At 42.2% G+C, this 17,182-nt stretch overlaps 4 protein-coding genes and 1 long non-coding RNA gene across 6 annotated transcripts in view; 4 read left to right on the top strand and 1 right to left on the bottom strand.

Annotated features, from left to right (window-relative positions):
* The window catches only part of slc2a13a (solute carrier family 2 member 13a), a 29,464-nt gene extending 26,563 nt beyond the window's left edge, over positions 1 to 2,901 (bottom strand). Inside the window, exon 1 of the mRNA XM_088366521.1 lies at positions 2,639 to 2,901. The gene's annotated coding sequence lies outside the window, so the exon portion shown is untranslated. The remainder of the gene's footprint in view (positions 1 to 2,638) is intronic.
* On the top strand, positions 63 to 822 carry iapp (islet amyloid polypeptide). Its single transcript, XM_088366533.1, has 3 exons — positions 63 to 143; positions 378 to 506; positions 572 to 822. The coding sequence occupies exons 1-3, from the start codon at positions 64 to 66 to the stop codon at positions 747 to 749; spliced, it is 387 nt and encodes a 128-aa protein (XP_088222659.1). The 5' UTR covers position 63; the 3' UTR covers positions 750 to 822.
* On the top strand, positions 2,104 to 5,522 carry pyroxd1 (pyridine nucleotide-disulphide oxidoreductase domain 1). Its single transcript, XM_088366529.1, has 13 exons — positions 2,104 to 2,417; positions 2,498 to 2,578; positions 2,688 to 2,807; positions 2,989 to 3,117; positions 3,190 to 3,263; positions 3,346 to 3,542; positions 3,598 to 3,692; positions 3,774 to 3,876; positions 4,129 to 4,244; positions 4,348 to 4,470; positions 4,533 to 4,670; positions 4,732 to 4,821; positions 4,887 to 5,522. The coding sequence occupies exons 1-13, from the start codon at positions 2,340 to 2,342 to the stop codon at positions 5,043 to 5,045; spliced, it is 1,503 nt and encodes a 500-aa protein (XP_088222655.1). The 5' UTR covers positions 2,104 to 2,339; the 3' UTR covers positions 5,046 to 5,522.
* A 1,046-nt stretch (positions 5,523 to 6,568) lies between these two features.
* On the top strand, positions 6,569 to 11,796 carry etnk1 (ethanolamine kinase 1). The gene is made up of 8 exons (XM_088366531.1): positions 6,569 to 6,865; positions 7,975 to 8,234; positions 8,309 to 8,449; positions 8,820 to 8,962; positions 10,141 to 10,224; positions 10,303 to 10,463; positions 10,922 to 10,995; positions 11,061 to 11,796. Exons 1-8 carry the CDS (start codon positions 6,719 to 6,721, stop codon positions 11,131 to 11,133), a joined length of 1,083 nt encoding a protein of 360 aa, XP_088222657.1. The 5' UTR covers positions 6,569 to 6,718; the 3' UTR covers positions 11,134 to 11,796.
* Positions 11,797 to 12,586: 790 nt separating this feature from the next.
* The window catches only part of LOC148379177 (uncharacterized), a 123,178-nt gene continuing 118,582 nt past the window's right edge, over positions 12,587 to 17,182 (top strand). For both annotated transcript variants that reach the window (XR_015855320.1, XR_015855321.1), the window contains exons 1-2: positions 12,587 to 12,845; positions 13,473 to 13,566. This is a non-coding gene — a long non-coding RNA (uncharacterized LOC148379177). The remainder of the gene's footprint in view (positions 12,846 to 13,472; positions 13,567 to 17,182) is intronic.

Genomic DNA, 17,182 nt, shown 5'->3' with positions numbered 1-17,182 from the left:
ACGTTTTACATGTTTTAGTCGTAACCGGGACACGCCTCATTTTTTTTTTCCCACAGATCAGTCATGTATCATCCGAGGGTCCCCGCGCTCGTCTTAATTCTGTTTGGATTGTTGCCGTGCATCGCCGCTGCTCCGAGCAACAGGTGAGAAAAACAAATTCCAATATTCTATTTTGCAATAAACGTCATATGAGATGTAGGCGTATAAGCGGAGGTCAGCGCGTCGTGGAAATTGACTCAAATTGTGCTGGTCTGAAAAGATGTGAAGTACAAATGGGGCCTTTAAAGTGGCCACTTTTTCTTCTCCCCCTGGGGACTGTCGTTCCAAGAGGTGGCCATCAACTTTCTGAGCGATACCATTTCTCATTTGTGATTCAGACACTCCAGTTCCAGCTCATTCGGCGAAGAGGATAGTCCTCGGCCTGATGATCGAGAATGGCCCGCGTTCCCCTTCTCCAACCCCTTCCTCGGGATCATGGCCTCACGAGAAGTCCCGGATAAAAACAGGTGGATTATCTCTCGAAGTCCATTTGGTGTTTTAATATGGAAAGGCAATCTTTTTTTTTTTTTAGCCACGTCATCCAGAAGAGAAAATGCAACACGGCCACCTGTGTCACCCAAAGACTAGCGGACTTTCTGGTACGTTCCAGTAACACCATCGGGACGGTGTACGCGCCGACCAACGTGGGATCGGCCACCTACGGCAAGAGGGAGCTTCTTCTGCCACCTAACTACTACTTTCCTCTCTAGTACTCGATAACCAGTATATGGTAACTGTACAAAAGTGTTTTCGTGCTTTTCCACAGTGGCATGATGTGAAAATAAAAAGAATAAAAAAGCGGAATCTATGAAGCTGACATATTTCGAGGTAAAAGTCGGTGGTAAATATTATTTATAAATATAATTTAAGGAGGGAAAGTCAGCTATGTCATACTGTTTATATTTCCTCACTTGACTGTAAATATTTTAAATTTCATAATATTAGTCATAAACAGAAACAGGCAGTCCAGATGAATAATGCAATTGGTATGCTGTAATATTTCCCCTGGTTTTCTTTAACATTACAATTGGCAGAGAATATATATATTTTATTTTTTCATAATATCAGCCCGCAAACAATATCTGTAGATATAGCAACAAATCTCGCACGGTTGTCATAACAGTCTACTATTTTAGATGGATGTTTTTATTTGGGCTGGGTTGACGTTAAAATATAACTTTCATAACACAATGCAGACGACGCGGAGAAATATATTGGATGCATAACAACGTTGAAAAAAAAACGCCACGTTCCTTCGGGGAGCAGTTAATCCAGTTTGTTACGCCACAGTGTGTTTGTATTTGAGTCAAGTGTTTACTTCCTGCAGGCTTTATTTTAGGTAGCATCATGAATATCAAGAGGGGAAATATGATGCAGGAAAATATTCTGATCAGGTCAGACTCTAACACCTACACCTTAAAATGGACATAATAATTTTCTGAAAAAAAATAATAACATCCAGGTCAGTTGATGACTTCAAGCAAAAAAATAATAAATAAATAAAAAAACACAAATTGCATTGCACTTCAGCCGCCATTCAGTGTGGAGTTGTTTATATCACTGTGCTTATGTAGGCTGATGAAAGTGTTATGTCTAATTTTGCACTGGTGGCCCCATTAATCTCTGACTTTACAGGTACACTTGTCATCTAAATTCAAATAACAGGAGGGGTTGCCTCATGGCTCGGAATAATGAGAAAAATAATCAAAGGTATGCTTTTTAATCTAGGAGAGTGTGGCTAGAGATAGAAATGGATCATTTTATATATCAACACACTGTGCAATGCCATTTTGAATACACACAGTTAGTCTTTTTACATTTTTAAAATAATCATTTGTATGTTAAATATGGGGAAAGAATGAATAATAGACTTTACATGGTAAAATATTAATAAAATAAAGAAAAAAATGGCAATATTTTGATAATTTTCACAAACATACAACATATTTTATATATTCAAAGTCCCTTTTACTTGAAACACCAATATGAAGTTATTTTTACGATTCAAATTTTAATTCGCGTATGAGTCACTCTTTACCGGTTGCCGTAGTTTTTTTAAACGCCTTTATCGCTTGCCGTAGTTTATGTATACACGGAAGTAAATATATTTTCGCCCTGCTACTCGCGTGTAGCCTTATAAAAACTCTTCTAATTTACCATAGGACTATTTTAAAACATATTTAGTGAATAATTCCTGTCGGGGAGTTACGTATTATCACCCTGAATGACCTGGAGATATATTTTTGAAGCGCATTCTAGCGCTCGGAAATGTTTAGCTAAACATTAGCTTGTTTTTTACCATGGCAGATAAAATATGTAAATCGTTCAAATTTATCGTCGTCGGAGGTGGCATCGCGGGGGTGACGTGTGTTGAGCAGGTGAAATATTAGCACAAAATATCAATATAGCTTAAGCTTCTACACGTATTTCTAAATATTAATTTTGTGTGTGTCAACAGTTGTCGTACAGTTTACCGTCAGCTGACGTAGCTCTGATTACCGCAGGCCTCCAGATAAAGACAGTCACCAACTATAAACAGGTCAGAAAAACATGGAAAAACTTAGATCTTACTCCCAGAATTTATATTAAATGTACACACCTCACCAAGTGACGTTCGTTCCTCATGACGCGTCTGTGTTATTCCAAAGGTCGCCAAAGTTCTGGAAGAGTTTGATGTGGAGGAGAAACCAGCCAGTGTTCTGGAGGAGAAATTCCCTAACTTGACCGTTATTCACTCGGCTGTTAACACACTGGACACACAATCACATGTAAGGTTCTTTTAGTTTTTAATTTTTGTCAAATATAATATAATGTACGCAGCAAGTGCTTAACTTCCGATTCTGTAGCACTCCAACCATGATGCTTATAAAATGTCTCCCCCTTGTGGGAACATGGGTACACTACACCCAAAAAAAACCCACTATAATAATATATATATTTTTTCTGCAGTTGGTGGAGACTACAGATGGAAACATTTATAGCTACGAAAAGCTTTGCATCTGCAGCGGGGCCAGACCGAAGCTGCTAACCCAGGACAGGCCGTTCGTGCTGGGCATTCGGGACACGGACAGTGCCCAGGTAGCTACCACCGTTTAGAACCTTAATCATAAAGTTTAACTTTCTAGTTCAACACACTCACTTCTGTTTCAGGAGTTTCAAAAGCAGTTAACTCAAGCCAGGAGGATCGTTGTCGTCGGAAATGGCGGGATTGCCTTGGAGTTAGTGTAAGTATGTCTTGATGATGCCACAAGAGGGCGCCAAAGCAGTATTTTTTGAGTGAAATAAGTTATCAATCACAATGTGTAGGTACGAGGTGGAAGACTGCGAGGTGATCTGGGCCGTGAAGGACAAGGCTATTGGGAACACCTTCTTCGACGCGGGGGCGGCCCAATTCCTAATTCCGTCGCTGAGCGCCGACAAGCCCGAGCGGGCGGCCCCCTGCAAGAGGGCTCGCTACACCACGGACGACCCGAAAGCCGGCGAGCTCCAGACCTTCACTTCAGGTCTGGATTCTAATGTTTTTCTCATCCCGCCGCTCACGTGTGCTGTTGCTTCCAGATCGACACTCACGACGTGGCGCTGGTCCCACAGAGTCCGGCAGCGCGCTCGGTCCAGACTGGCACCAAGGACTGGTTCTCAAAGGAGCCGAGTGGGTGAGGGAAACGAAACTTTGAGGGATTATTTATGTTGGATGTAAAAACGTCTTGACCCTTTTTTGTCCGTGTTACGATCAGGCGTCCCGCAGGGTTTCAGTGGAATATCAGTGTGAGGTGGAAACGATCTTCACCGCTGAGGAAATGCTCAAATCCCAATCCCAAACACCAAAACCCGAGACTGGTGAGAACTAGATCTTCACTGAATATAGAAAGTCTACACACCCTTGTTCAAATGCCAGCAGTTATAAAAAAAACAACAACCATATAATTAATGTGACTGATAAAATGTACAACTAAAAAATAAACAACTGATAATGTAGTTGCACAAGTGTGCACACCCTCTTATAAATACCATTATGGCTGTGTTCCTAGCACCCTAAATAGAGTTTGGATGTTCTAGTTGCCTTTTCCTGACATTCTCCTCTTACTCCAGAAGCAACCTGGCCCGTTTACGTCCTGCTGACCAACGGCAAGACATTCGGCTGTGACTTTATCGTGAGCGCTACGGGCGTCACGCCCAACACGGAGCCATTTCTTCACGGCAACAACGTATGTAGACTCATTAAATTTCTTTTTGTAGTCTTTTCAAGTCACTAAAGGACAGAAGCAAGTGCAACCAGTATTTTGTGTAAATGCATATATTGTCGATAAGTTCGCTCTGGCAGAAGACGGCGGCCTCCGAGTGGACGACCACATGGCGACATCGGAGCCGGACGTCTACGCCGCCGGAGACGTGTGCACGGCATGCTGGGAGCACAGCCCGCTGTGGCAGCAGGTAAGCCAAGGTCCAATATCAGAACCCGGACGCCATTACGATATTTTCCGCTTGCCTTTCAGATGCGCTTGTGGACGCAGGCTCGTCAGATGGGCTGGCACGCCGGCCGCTGCATGGCCGCCTGCGTCCTAGCCGAAGCTATCGAGCTGGACTTCTGCTTTGAGCTCTTCTCACACGTCACTCAATTCTTTAACTACAAGGTATGTGACATGTTTTTTTATTTTTTGTTGAGTACTTACCGTCATCAAATATTTTTTGTAGGTGGTTTTATTAGGAAAGTTTAACGCGCAAGGCCTGGGGTCCGACTATGAGCTGCTACTACGCTACACCAAAGGCCAGGAGTATGTCAAGGTGACATCACTCAAGCCATTGCAAATTTAAATCAGGAAATGGAACATCTCCTTTTTTGGTTCCAGGTGGTTCTGCAAGGCGGCAGGATGGTCGGGGCGGTGCTGATCGGGGAAACCGACTTAGAGGAGACCTTTGAGAACCTCATCTTGAACCGGATGGATCTCACACAGTACGGGGAGGATCTTCTCAACCCCAACATCGATATCGAGGACTACTTTGATTGAGCGAAAGGCAAAAAAAATAATTCTAAATGTGTACATGAACAGGACATTCGAGTTCATGTACTGCAAGTTAATGAGTAATGAGTCTGGTTTAATTAGACTTGCAAAGGGGTGGAGCGTTTCCAGTAAATTTCCATTGTAAGTCAAGATGGAAAATTCAATTTATTTCCACTTTTGCCTTGTAGAGTTTCCATTAATGTTAACCAGACACATCACTGCACAGTATTCTGATTTTGATCCGGAAAACTAGCTGATACTCACCTGTCTTTGTGAACAAAAACAAAAACTTTTGTTGCTATGTAGATCACATTTCAATCCAAACAGCTCCCCCCCGTATCTCGACAAACCTTTTAACAAACAAGGTTATTATTGTTAGCCGGGACATGTTGCTCTTGGCGATGTGTCTGTTTGAAAATCCCCCTGACGTGCTCGCTTTAAAAATAAAAAAAGACACGTGGAAACATTGACGTATTTAAGCCATTCAAGTTAAGAGTCGTACTGATTTTTCCACATTTTGTTGTGTTTTGGTTCACATATTTTCCAGGTCAGTGGTTAAGGTTGAGGTTAGCGCTAAGTTGTGACAGTGTTTGGGTTCAAAGTAAGCTAATCAGTGTGATGATAGCATACACACAGTAATTAGGTTAATCTTGATTTATTTTCAATTGATGTCACAAAGGGCTGTTTGACTCCTCTGATGAAGAATCACATGTAAACGTTCTTCTTATCCAGCCTGTGGAACCACAAGGTCTTATTATGCTGGATAGGGAACAGGATGTATGATTTTGGCCCAAAATTTTACATATTTTAATTTAGGCTGTGCAGAGAAAAATGTGTTGCTGTGAGGTTGTCATTTGCAGATGCATCCTGCATTTTTTTTTTTTTAGGGTTAGTGGGAACAGTAGTCAAGACAGAGTCAGGAACATGCATCTAGAAACAAAATAATAATTACAGGTATTAATGTCATTGATTGTGTGACGTCATACATAGGTCCAATGTAAATACATGTTGCCTTATCTCATTTGCCCTCTGTGCATTGAAAAGGGACAATGCACAAAAGGGGAGTGCTGTCGATGCAGACAGTGCGATCCATTTACGTAAAGTGGATTTGCCGTCACTATCCGCCCGCCTACTTGGCTCAGAGCAGCTGACATTTTAAACGTCCAGACTTTGACGCACAGCTCACCCCATTCGAAGTGGCTTGCGGATGTGACGTCATTTGCATAGCGCATTAACGCTTTAACTGGTGTACGCTTGTGTAATAACGCTAGGGAGTACCGTTTAATGTTACGTAACTCTCAATATATCAGTTTTCGTTCTTTTTGTCTCATAAAATACTAAGTATTGGTTTTAATAGGCGTTTTTAACCCTCGACAAGGACGTGAACGTGGTTTTAATCACATACATTATGATATGGATGACAAGTGTGAGTGCTTATGTCTTCAAATCGGTGTACGCTTGTTTTTTAATCAAGCGCTTCTTCAAGACTTCTAGCCCATAATGCACCGGGAGAACTTTTCCCGGTGGTGGGCGGGGTAATTTAGAGAGGCGTTGCCGCATTCGGTCTCCACTCAGTGACTCTATATGCAGCAGATCTGTCACGCGCTCATCATACCTTCCTTACTTCTCGCACGTATTGCTACCTTGTTACGATAATAACTTAAAAATACGAATAAAGTATGGCTAACTACATTCACGTACCCGAAGAGGCTCCAGCCGTGCCCAAAATAGACGTGGTAGTTGAGGAGAGTGACTACAGAACCGGCGCCCTGAAACTGGTCAAGGAGCTGAGACCGAACTGGAAACCCTCCGAGGTCAAAATAAAGGTGCAATTTATGTCTTTTTGTTTTTAATCCCTCATAAAAACCGCCTTTGATGGTTATAACACAGTGACGCTAGCTTAAAGCTCTTTGAAGCGCATCCAAGATAGCGGAGTGGCTCCAAACGACAACCTCCTTATTAAAAATGGCCACTGTAGCTTTATAATACCGGAAAATGTATCACCGATGAATTTATAACGAAATGTTACTTGTAATAGTGGGTTTTATTACAGTCGAGATGCGGGCTAATTTTTCTTGGCCTATAAGCATCTGCGTCACTTCCAAGTCACGATGGAAACCTTCGCGAGCTTTCGGTGGACAGCTCCAGTCGGTCACTTTATTAGGTACACCATCTTAACCAGCAACTCGGCTTCTTAAATGTTATAACTTATTATTTACCTATTGCCAACTAGTTTGATGTCATTTAATAATATTCTGTCATTATATGTCGCTGCCATAATTCAATTATTTGGGTTATTATATGTATTTCCAGGACCACAATCAGCATAATAATCAGTGATTGTAATATATATATATATATATATACAAGTGGAAAAGTGCCTACAACACAAAGTCAAGTTTGAATAGATTATTCAAACCGTTGCTCTGTTTATTTGCCTGCCGAGCGGTTTCAACTATATTTACATGATAATATTCCTGAATAAACATGGAGACTGTTTTTCCACCTTCAACCTTGGTGGTTATCCATTAAAGAGGTGGAAGCTGACATGCATTTTTTTGCACAGCCCCTCAGACGCAGTTTTGTTGTGACTGGGGTGGGTGGGTTGTAAGGGATGTCAACACAGGATTGGAACTGGTCACGCGCCCTCACCCCTTTTTTCCCTATCTTCATGAATGAGCTAGTGAAGAGCAAAACTCAGCAAATACGTCCACATGAAAATAAAATTCCTGTCATTCCCAGTCGGTGCCTCATAGTGGCAACAATTACAAGGGCTGGTATGTTGACCCCCCCCCACCCGATGCAGAGCAGCTCTAACAAATGCTCTCCGGCCTCAACGGCTTGAATGGAGTCCAACTTGCATGTTCTGTCAATGTTATGCGTGATAAAAAAAAAAAAATGCCGACATGTTCAGAATTGTTTTCCTGTTCTCCAGTTTTTTACGGATGGCATCACTAATAAGCTTCTGGGCTGCTACGTGGGCGCCGCCATGCAAGACGTGGTGCTGGTTCGTATCTACGGTAACAAGACGGAGCTTTTGATCGACCGCGAGAACGAGGTGAAGAGTTTCCGGGTGCTACACGCGCACCGCTGCGCCCCGCGTCTCTACTGCACCTTCAACAACGGCTTGTGCTACGAGTTCCTCGAAGGCGCCGCTTTGGAGCCCGAGCACATCCGTAGCCAGCCTGTGTTCAGGTATCTTTTATATTTTCACCAAAAAGCCACACAGTTTTTTTTTTGGCGTTCATGAACTCTCATTGCTTTTCCAGGCTGATTGCCAGACAGCTCGCCAAATATCACGCTATCCACGCCCACAACGGCTGGGTGCCCCAGTCGGACTTGTGGCTGAAGATGGGCAAATATTTCTCTCTCATCCCAAAGTACTTCACCGATCCGGAGAAGAATGCCAGGTAAGGCTGCTAGCCAACATTTTCTGCTAGCTTAATGCTAACATATAATGTAAAACAGCATTGAAGTGCTGCCTGAAATTAGCATTAGTTGAGATAATGATTGCTTTCCCTCCATGGAACACTAATTAAAACCTCGAGTATGTTTTCAGCTCCAACTTTTGAGTTGAGTTACATTTACAAAGGTAATGGCGCCTATTGTTGCTAGGCTATTTTTAGCGCCACGCCAAAGGAGTGTTTAGTGTTTGAGAAGTCTGCTGGCAATAACAAACGATTGTGTGCGTTAGCACCATAGAGGAATCCAAAACAAACACCGACCTCAGGTGTTAACGTTGTCAAGGAAACAAATAAAACTGATTACTTTCTGTCTCAGGTTGAAGACGGAGGTGCCCAGTCCGCATTGCCTCCGAGACGAGCTGGTGTGGCTGCAGCAGAGCTTGTCGGTGCTGGGCTCGCCCGTGGTCCTGTGCCACAACGACCTGCTGTGCAAGAACATTATCTACAACCAGCAGGCCGGTGAGTCATCGGCGCACGAGTGTGCAGCTTGTAAAATTTGCTGAGTGGCTGCTTCGAGTGAAGCGTCTTCCCGCCTGCTCATTGACCCTTTGCCTCGTAGTCCGAGGTGGTTAAAAAAAATGTTAAACGTTGCCATTGACGTCCATTTTGTAGACGAGGGGGCGGGGCCTTTCTCGCAGAAGGAACAGCCGAGACAATGGAGAGTGTCGAACTTCAGGCGCCGATGCTAAAGTATGCTAAAGTGTTTGATATCAAGGAGAGCATCTCAAAAGACGGAAGGGGGGTCGCGAAAAAATGTTGCGTGAAAAGGCAACAAGGCAAATTATGTTCGCGAGCGAGTGAGCATGTGTGAACGATGTTTGCCCCAACCTTTTCATCTGCTGCGCAGGGGGGGCTATAGCCACTGCCTGGAGGTGTTCAGTTGTGTCCCGCTAGGACCCACTCTCCACCTGGTAACCCACCTCAAAGTGTCTTTCTCTCTAGTCCAGCACCACCTCAAAAAAAAAAAAAAAAAAAAGGCTGAGGGGGGAAAAAAAAAATGTCAGGGCAAAAAAGAAATATTTTCAAAAGTCCCATGCATTTGGTTTCCCAGCAAATTTGAATTGTGTTACAACTGGACATGTCAAAGCAAGGGTTTGTATTTTGAGAGCAAGCTGCTTGTAACCGAATGCTTCCATTCCTCACATTGCATGCAGCAGATTAATAACGCAAAAATACAAATGGCTGACATCTGCATGAGGCCTTCGAAGTCAGTCTTATGTAACTGCACTTGGCCCTGAGGGCTTTTTGTCTACTCAGTAGATTTTGTGTCTCGAATTCTTTTTTTTTTTTTTACTGCTCCACCTCCTTCTGTCATATTCCCGTCCGACCAGTCTTGGCAGGCGTCCCGGACTTGCATGCGTCCAAAGCAAACAGCCTCCTCTTTCCGTTCTTTTCCTCTTTGCAGATAACTCAGTTTGAGAACATTGTCCGTCTAAAACCGACTTTAAAAGCTTCTCAAAATGCAAACTCACGCTTGACTTTTTTTTTTTTTTTTTTGGGTAGGGGGGGGCAAGTAAGAAAACCAATTGACAGTCTGACATTCTGAGTTATCAAAGGGATTAAAAAAAAAAAAACATTATCATCTTTTTGCATGAGTCATCACAACTCTGTGTAAACAACACCGCTTGTCCACGCAGGCAACGTAAAGTTCATCGACTACGAGTACGCCGGCTACAATTACCAAGCCTTCGACATTGGGAATCATTTCAATGAGTTTGCCGGTGAGTCTCGTCGAACAAAACTAAAATTCATTGGCAAAATTAAATAAATTAAAAAAAAAAAATTGTGTTTGTTTGCAGGCTTGAACGAAGTGGATTATAGCCACTACCCGGCGAGACCTTTCCAGCTGCAATGGCTGCGTTCATACCTGGAAGCCTACAAGGAGCACAAAGGTCTGAACGACCAGGTGACGGACAGAGAAGTGGAGACGCTTTACGTGCAAGTCAACCGCTTCGCCCTGGTAAGTACGCTCTGATTAACGATTGCATTTTATGCACCCGGTTAAAATCCATTTGCTCGCTTGTTGGGTGAGCTCCAAAATTTTACGGCTAATTTTATGACTCGGGATGACTTAGTATGGCGCAAGAAGATGCCGGGGTTGTGGAGGTTGAAAAGGAGGACAAGCGTGGAGGATGGGCGAGCGGCGGGATTGTGTTACAGGTGTTTGTCACGGTTGCTACGGTGACTTTCAACTCCCTTGTGTTTCGGGTGTTAGCGGCAGTCGCCGTGGCGACCCTAATTCCCGCCGCCGTTGTCGCCGAGTCGGTTTCCCATGACAGGAACGGCCGAATGAATACAGGAGAACAAAAAAATGTGTCGGGATGGAAGAAATGAAATAGGAAATGGAGAGATGTCACGATAAAGGCCGCAAGCGCCCAACCCTAATCTTCTTTGTTTCTTTGCTTTTGTTTCTGGCAGGCATCCCATTTCTTCTGGGCTCTTTGGGCTTTGATTCAAGCCAAATTCTCCACCATTGACTTTGACTTCTTGGAGTAAGTTGCTTTGCACTATTTACTGTAAACCTGACTGACGTTGACCCCCCCCCTTTCCGTTCTAGATATGCAGTGCTGCGCTTCAACCAGTACTTCAAGATGAAACCCGAGGTAGCCGTGTTGAGCCTACCCGAATAAAAAAAACACGCCCCCACACACCCCGCCCCTCGCCCGACCCCTCTTGTTCCTTCCACGCTTCCTCCAGGCCTCCAACGCCCTGCTCAGTGCCTCTCTTACAACGAGCCTAGAGCGCCCTCTATGGGCGCACGCTGGTAAGACTTTTGCGTTCAGTGCCTGGTTGCGAGGGTGGCGCGTCAATCTTAACGGGTTCCGGGAGCTAGCTCACGCGCCATTCGAAAACCCGTTGGAATGTGAAGCGGTTATTTCTATGTGCGTTGAAGTGCACACTAGATAAGGAAGGGGGAGCCAATCACTAAAAAATGTAAAATTACGACTATGAAAATGCTGCAAGAAATACCTGCCGGCTTTTTTTGTTTTGAAACCCGTATTTTCGGGCCAGCATCGTTTCTGATGTGCCCGGAATTGCCATCCAGTCATCCGCCGTGTATGCTAAGGGTCCAAACGAGTCGGCCAGGTTTCGCATTCCGTGTTCGTTGAAATGGGAGCAATCAGATGAGACCAAAACTGCTTTAGTAGTAGCGATCGAGAAAAGCGCGACGTCATCGGGGAGACAAAATGGCTGCCATTGACACACGGACCAACAGACAGGAAGCATTTAAAGGAGACGCTTGTTGTTACTTTGCCACAAGCTGGCGCCAAAGGGAGGCTTCTTAAAACTAGGTTAGGGGAGAGAAAGAAAAAAAAAATGCACATTTTTGTTTTAGTCTCCTAACTACTAGAGAATATATATTCTTTTCCATGTTGCAGCAATAATTTCAGCTTTTAAAAAATGACTTAGGGCTTCCTGAGCTGCTAAAACATGGAAACGCAATGTATCGATTTGATCACGACTGGATTTTTTTTTCCTCCCACTTTCCCATGTTCACTTTGCACTGTTCATCTTCCACAATTGAGATGGTTAAGTCTTGGTTCGCCACTGTGCTCTTATTTTCTACTCGTCCGGATGGAGAAATAAGGTCCATCATTTATTTATGCCAGTGGCAGAGCAGACATCATGTGAAATCATAAATCCATGCACATACGTTTTTGAAATGTGAAAATAATGCATCAAAAGAGGACTGTCCCAATTTTGGAACTACGGTCAAACACATCATCTCAAAGTTTTAGTTGCATGAAGTTTTCTTTTCTCATGTTCTGTGGCCATTGTAGTATATTGTTTATAATGTACAGTAAACAAATGTAATATCTTGCTTATTTGAATCTTTCATATTAAAAAAAGGTTATTAAAAACGGAATAGATGTGAAACAAAAAGGCTGACTAAATACTGTAAACAAACCTAGAAAAGAAATAAAAGAGTATTTACGCTCATATCCGCTGTGTGCCTTTCTTTACATTTATTTTGCATTTTTGCTGACCCCTATCGTCTTCTGCAGGAAAATGTCAGCAACGCCGCAATTCACCACAAGGTGGCAGCAGAGTCATCAAAACAAAATCAGATACCAGGTGCGCCAAATGCTAAACACCTTGCACGTACGTTTACGTACAGAATCAAAAAACAAAATTAAGTAATATATGTTTTTAAGAGAGCGGCCACCATTTTACATTATTTTTTAAATGCTATTGCCTGTCTTGAGTTTGATATGAGACATTTTATGCTCTGAAGTTGTCAACAAACATGCAACCATTTTAGGAAAACCGAAAAAACAAGGAAACCGAGTGATGAATCCACAGACGAAGCTTCATCAAACTCTCTGAACATTGCTAAAAGGTGAGTATCCACATTTTTGGATTTCTAACTAGTTCTTGTGCACAAACTCGTGGAAAACGCGTTATGTAATCCTGGGAGTCCAATTAAAAAGCAATCAAAACTGTTTTATCGTTTTCCAGTAACAATGTAAGACCTACTTTTTGTCTTCAAGCGAAGTTTTTTTTATTATTATTATATATTCAAACAATTATAATGGTGCATTGCCAGCTCACTGACTATAATTCACTTATCTTCCTCCTTCTCTAAACCACACAAATATCACAGACATTAATTACTGACTTGTTCTCATTTACAAAAAAATCCAGATCTATTCTTGTATGTAAAAAATATGCTGAGGCAAATACAGTAAAGAGTGAAATTAGTAAAGCCCACCAAATTTATTTATTTATTTTCTTAAGACCAATGCTTTGCCAATTCAGAATGTTTAACTGCTAATTTCTTTGCCTTAAGTTAGAATGTGTTAACTTGTATATTAAGGAAAATATATTTATTAAAAAAAACACTGTCCTATAATTTTCAGATTTTTAAAAGAGCTAATATTTGGTCTGGTTGGACAGTAAAGCAACTAAATAAATCTCAAGTAATATTTCTCTTTCTGATTAATGAATCAAAATGTTTCTCATTTAGGCTGGATGAAGCTTCAATCTGCTGGATGACATTGTCTGAAATACGCCACCCTCAACGGGTGTGACATTCCAACCATCACGTCAAAGCCAAAAAGGTAAGCAGAGCTGCATTAAGATTTATCAAATGCAAAAAAAATCAGCCTCGGCTAGCAGCGTTAGCTTTTAAATCAGGGTTAAAATAGTTCCCATAAGTTTTTATATGCTTTTGACTTTTCTATAAATCCAAATTACAACACAGTGTCATTTCCCAAGCCTTTTCATCGGCGCAGAATTCCGACACAGCTTGCCAAGGGCGTCTCGATGAGGAAGGGAAGCATAATGGGAGAGGATCAGAGAGCTAAACGAGGGGGCTGTAAGATACCGAGGCAGATTAGCGGCGCTTCCCGCAACGCAGACAGCTGCTCGTAACCACGTCGAGTTTAAAGATTTCCCTCCCAGATTAGCGGCGGGCGCTACAATGCCCGCGCAGCTGCCCATGATACAATAGCGGCAAGTGGGAGGATGAGCCCCCCCAAAAAAAGCAAATCATCACAAAAGGGATTGTCGGCTTCAAACGTTTTCCCCTCAGGATCAAATCGGGCTGTTGTCACGTCGCCGGTTTTGTTTTTCACTTTAGGGCCCGGAAGCTCAAATGGCTCTCATCCTACGGAAGCTATTGTTGTTCCGGGCGGGGTGGGGGGGATCTTATTTTCACCAAATATTGTTGACTGGTATTCTCGAAAAACGGACGGCGTCGAGGCCCTTTGTTGCTTATTGTCAACTCCCAGACAGCAATTATGAGGCAACAATTAACGAGAACGCCATTGTGCTTTCATCAGAACGCAAAGGTGGCAAAAAAAGTTCACCATTTTGAAAAATAATATAATCATCATTTTTTTTCACTTCCTATTTTGAAATTCAGCACTGCAGGTGCACTCAGGCAAAGATGCAAATGAGGGGGAAAAACACAGCCATTTTTATTTCCAATTCATGCATTACCAAAAAATCTTCTCAAGGTGCAGCGATCACGATATGACCGCTGCACGTGCGCAACTAAAAAACCCCACGACCCGAAAGTAGCCATTAGCTAAAGTAGCCGTAATTACCCACATAAAATTAAAGTGTAGGAGTCTGGCTATATTTACATACAATTGTCATTTAACCGCAACTTATTTTTTGGTGGATTTATTTCTCATAAAAGACCCCCCCCCCCCCCCACCTCACCACCAACACCCCCGCCCCGGCATTTTCACCATACTTAGTGAGTCAGTTGGACTAATTCCTCAACAGACGAGCTGACAGATGAGTTGTCTAAAGCGACAGTTTCTATGGAAGCATTAGTGCCCCCCCCCCCTACACGCTCCCCTTCGTGTTTTTATTTATTTATTTATTTTTACACCCATTCTGCTTGCTTTTATCTCATTCTGGCGTGCATGTCAGAAGCTTTTTTTTTTTTGACTTGAGACAGAGAGGGATTTATGTATAGCAGCCAGATTTGTCACTGATGCTATGGTCAGTAAACGGCAAGATGTTTTCATCGCAGCGAGTAAATCTCACTTAATGCACGCTGTTTCGCTTCCCGGGAGAAATCAGCATCGGTAAATAAAAATTGTATAGATGAGATGCTCTTTTAATAATTTTTTTGCTGAGGGAATCGCAATTTTTGAAGCTTGATTTGTTTTGGGCAGATTTAGATAATAAGGCTCAATAGATCACACAAGGAAAGTTTTTTTTTAGATTAATGCCCAAAAAATTCTAGTGGTGGTGCCTGTCATTCTCCAACTAACCGATAGATGTCAGCAATGACCCGTTTAAGAGCATCTTTTGTATTTGGGCGGTGAAAGAGTGTGAGAGCATCTCAAGTACTTTGCAGTTGGAGACGGTACAGATGGCAGGCCCTGAACGCAACACTTCTCCACACATTTCACTCTTCGCAGAGTGATATCAAAGTCAACTCAAAATGGAGGCTGTTGCCATCAACTTGAAACAAATTCTCACACTTCCAACAAAATTGTATTGTGAGTGAAGTCGCTGTGGAATTTTTTTTTTTTTGGTCAGCGTTCAAGCACAGATGTCCCCCCCCCCCCCTTTCCTGTATTTGTATGTGTGTTAAATAAAAACTCACATCCTCTTATAACATTTCAGCTGTGGATTTTGATGGATAAATGCTCACAATTATAAAGATTTAAATCCAGATTGCATTCAGACACTTTTTTTTATTTATTCCAGTCTAAATCATGGATTGAAAAATTAAAGTAAATAACAAATGTCCCAGATTATATCACGAGCGAGCCTGAAACGGCATTATCGACTTGTCCGTTTGCCCACAAAGTGTCAAAATTAATAATGCCATGTTTGTAATACAATTCAAGTGCCCTTTGTACTCGCACAAGCTTACGTCAAATTTCCCATGTGGACACAAACTGTAAATTAAAGTGTACAGATTACTCCAGTGATGATGACACACTGAAAGATCATAATGTCCCAAACGCTATAGCTGCTCTTCTCCATATATATATTTTTTAAAAAATGCACATATGTTTGGATTACTTCAAGTCTTCCAAGATCTTGAGGGAAAAAAAACTATTTCCACACGGCAGTTAAATTAAATTTCCAGTTAATTCTCCTTAACTGTCATTGGATGTTTTATTTTTCAACTTTATAAATTTCCCAAATTAATTTTTAAATAAATACAAACGGAACTGTATTTTATAAAACCACGAGGGAATGTCACTGTAATAAATTATTTTTCTTTACAACACTAAAGATATAAATTACAGGCATATTATTTAACTGTTATAGAATACTTTTTTGTTTTTCTCAAATTTTTCTTTGCAGTTTTTATATGCTCATTATGATTCTCTTTTCTAAACGTGTAAATCTACAAAAAAAAAAGTCCGCCTTTCCTTTTTTCGCCAATGTTAAAAGCGCTAATATCACTCATCTGTTGGAGGTTTCTAAAAGGGAGACTTTCAGTTAGCGAGGAGACCCTGCTCCGTAATTATGTAAAGTGCCTTGAGATAACTTGATAATTGGCGCTGTGGAAATAAAATGGTATTGAACGTTAAGCACACATCCAGTTTTTCAAGGTCGTCAAAGAACTTCAATGTACTTTTCCGCGCACAAAACATGTTTACACTCGAGTTTCGGGTAAGTAACAAGAGGTCATGTGTGTCCCCCCCCCCCTCCCCTCGGAGACCTGGCCTTGTCCGATTGGCTTCGAGGAGTTTACTTTAAAGGGTGGCAGTATGCTGCTTTTTTTTTTTTTCTCCCCCCCTCCTCTTTCTCACTCCCAATTAAATGTGGTATGCGGCGCTCTCGAAGGCCATTTGAAGTGTGTTGTGTTTGCACGCGGCAAAGTTTGTGTTTGCGTTGCATTCATCGACACATAGAGGTCATTCATTGTGCTAGCATGCGGGCGGGCAGGTGAGACCGGCCCCCCTATCTGTTTATTTTCCATTTGTGTTTGACCTCCCCAGCCCAGCAACTTTTCCGTACAACTCGGACCATTTAGATGACCCAAAAAAAAAAAAGTCATAAAAGACCCGAGTTTTTTCCGAAAGAGGACGAATGTCATTGACTGTGGGTTTTGTTTTTTCGTTGGAAAGAATGGGGGGGGAAAAACAACAACACGGATATTAGCACCTGGACTCAAATGTGAAAGGGAGACGTAAATAAAAGCGAGTTTGAACTCAATGAACATGCATTAGTGGCCTAGAAGTGCTTTCATCA

This window comes from Syngnathus floridae, chromosome 22 (genome assembly GCF_059516105.1).
Source record: "Syngnathus floridae isolate MCC-2025c chromosome 22, RoL_Sflo_1.0, whole genome shotgun sequence".
Classification (NCBI taxonomy): Eukaryota; Metazoa; Chordata; class Actinopteri; order Syngnathiformes; family Syngnathidae; genus Syngnathus; species Syngnathus floridae.
This window is presented reverse-complemented; position numbering and strand designations above follow the sequence as displayed.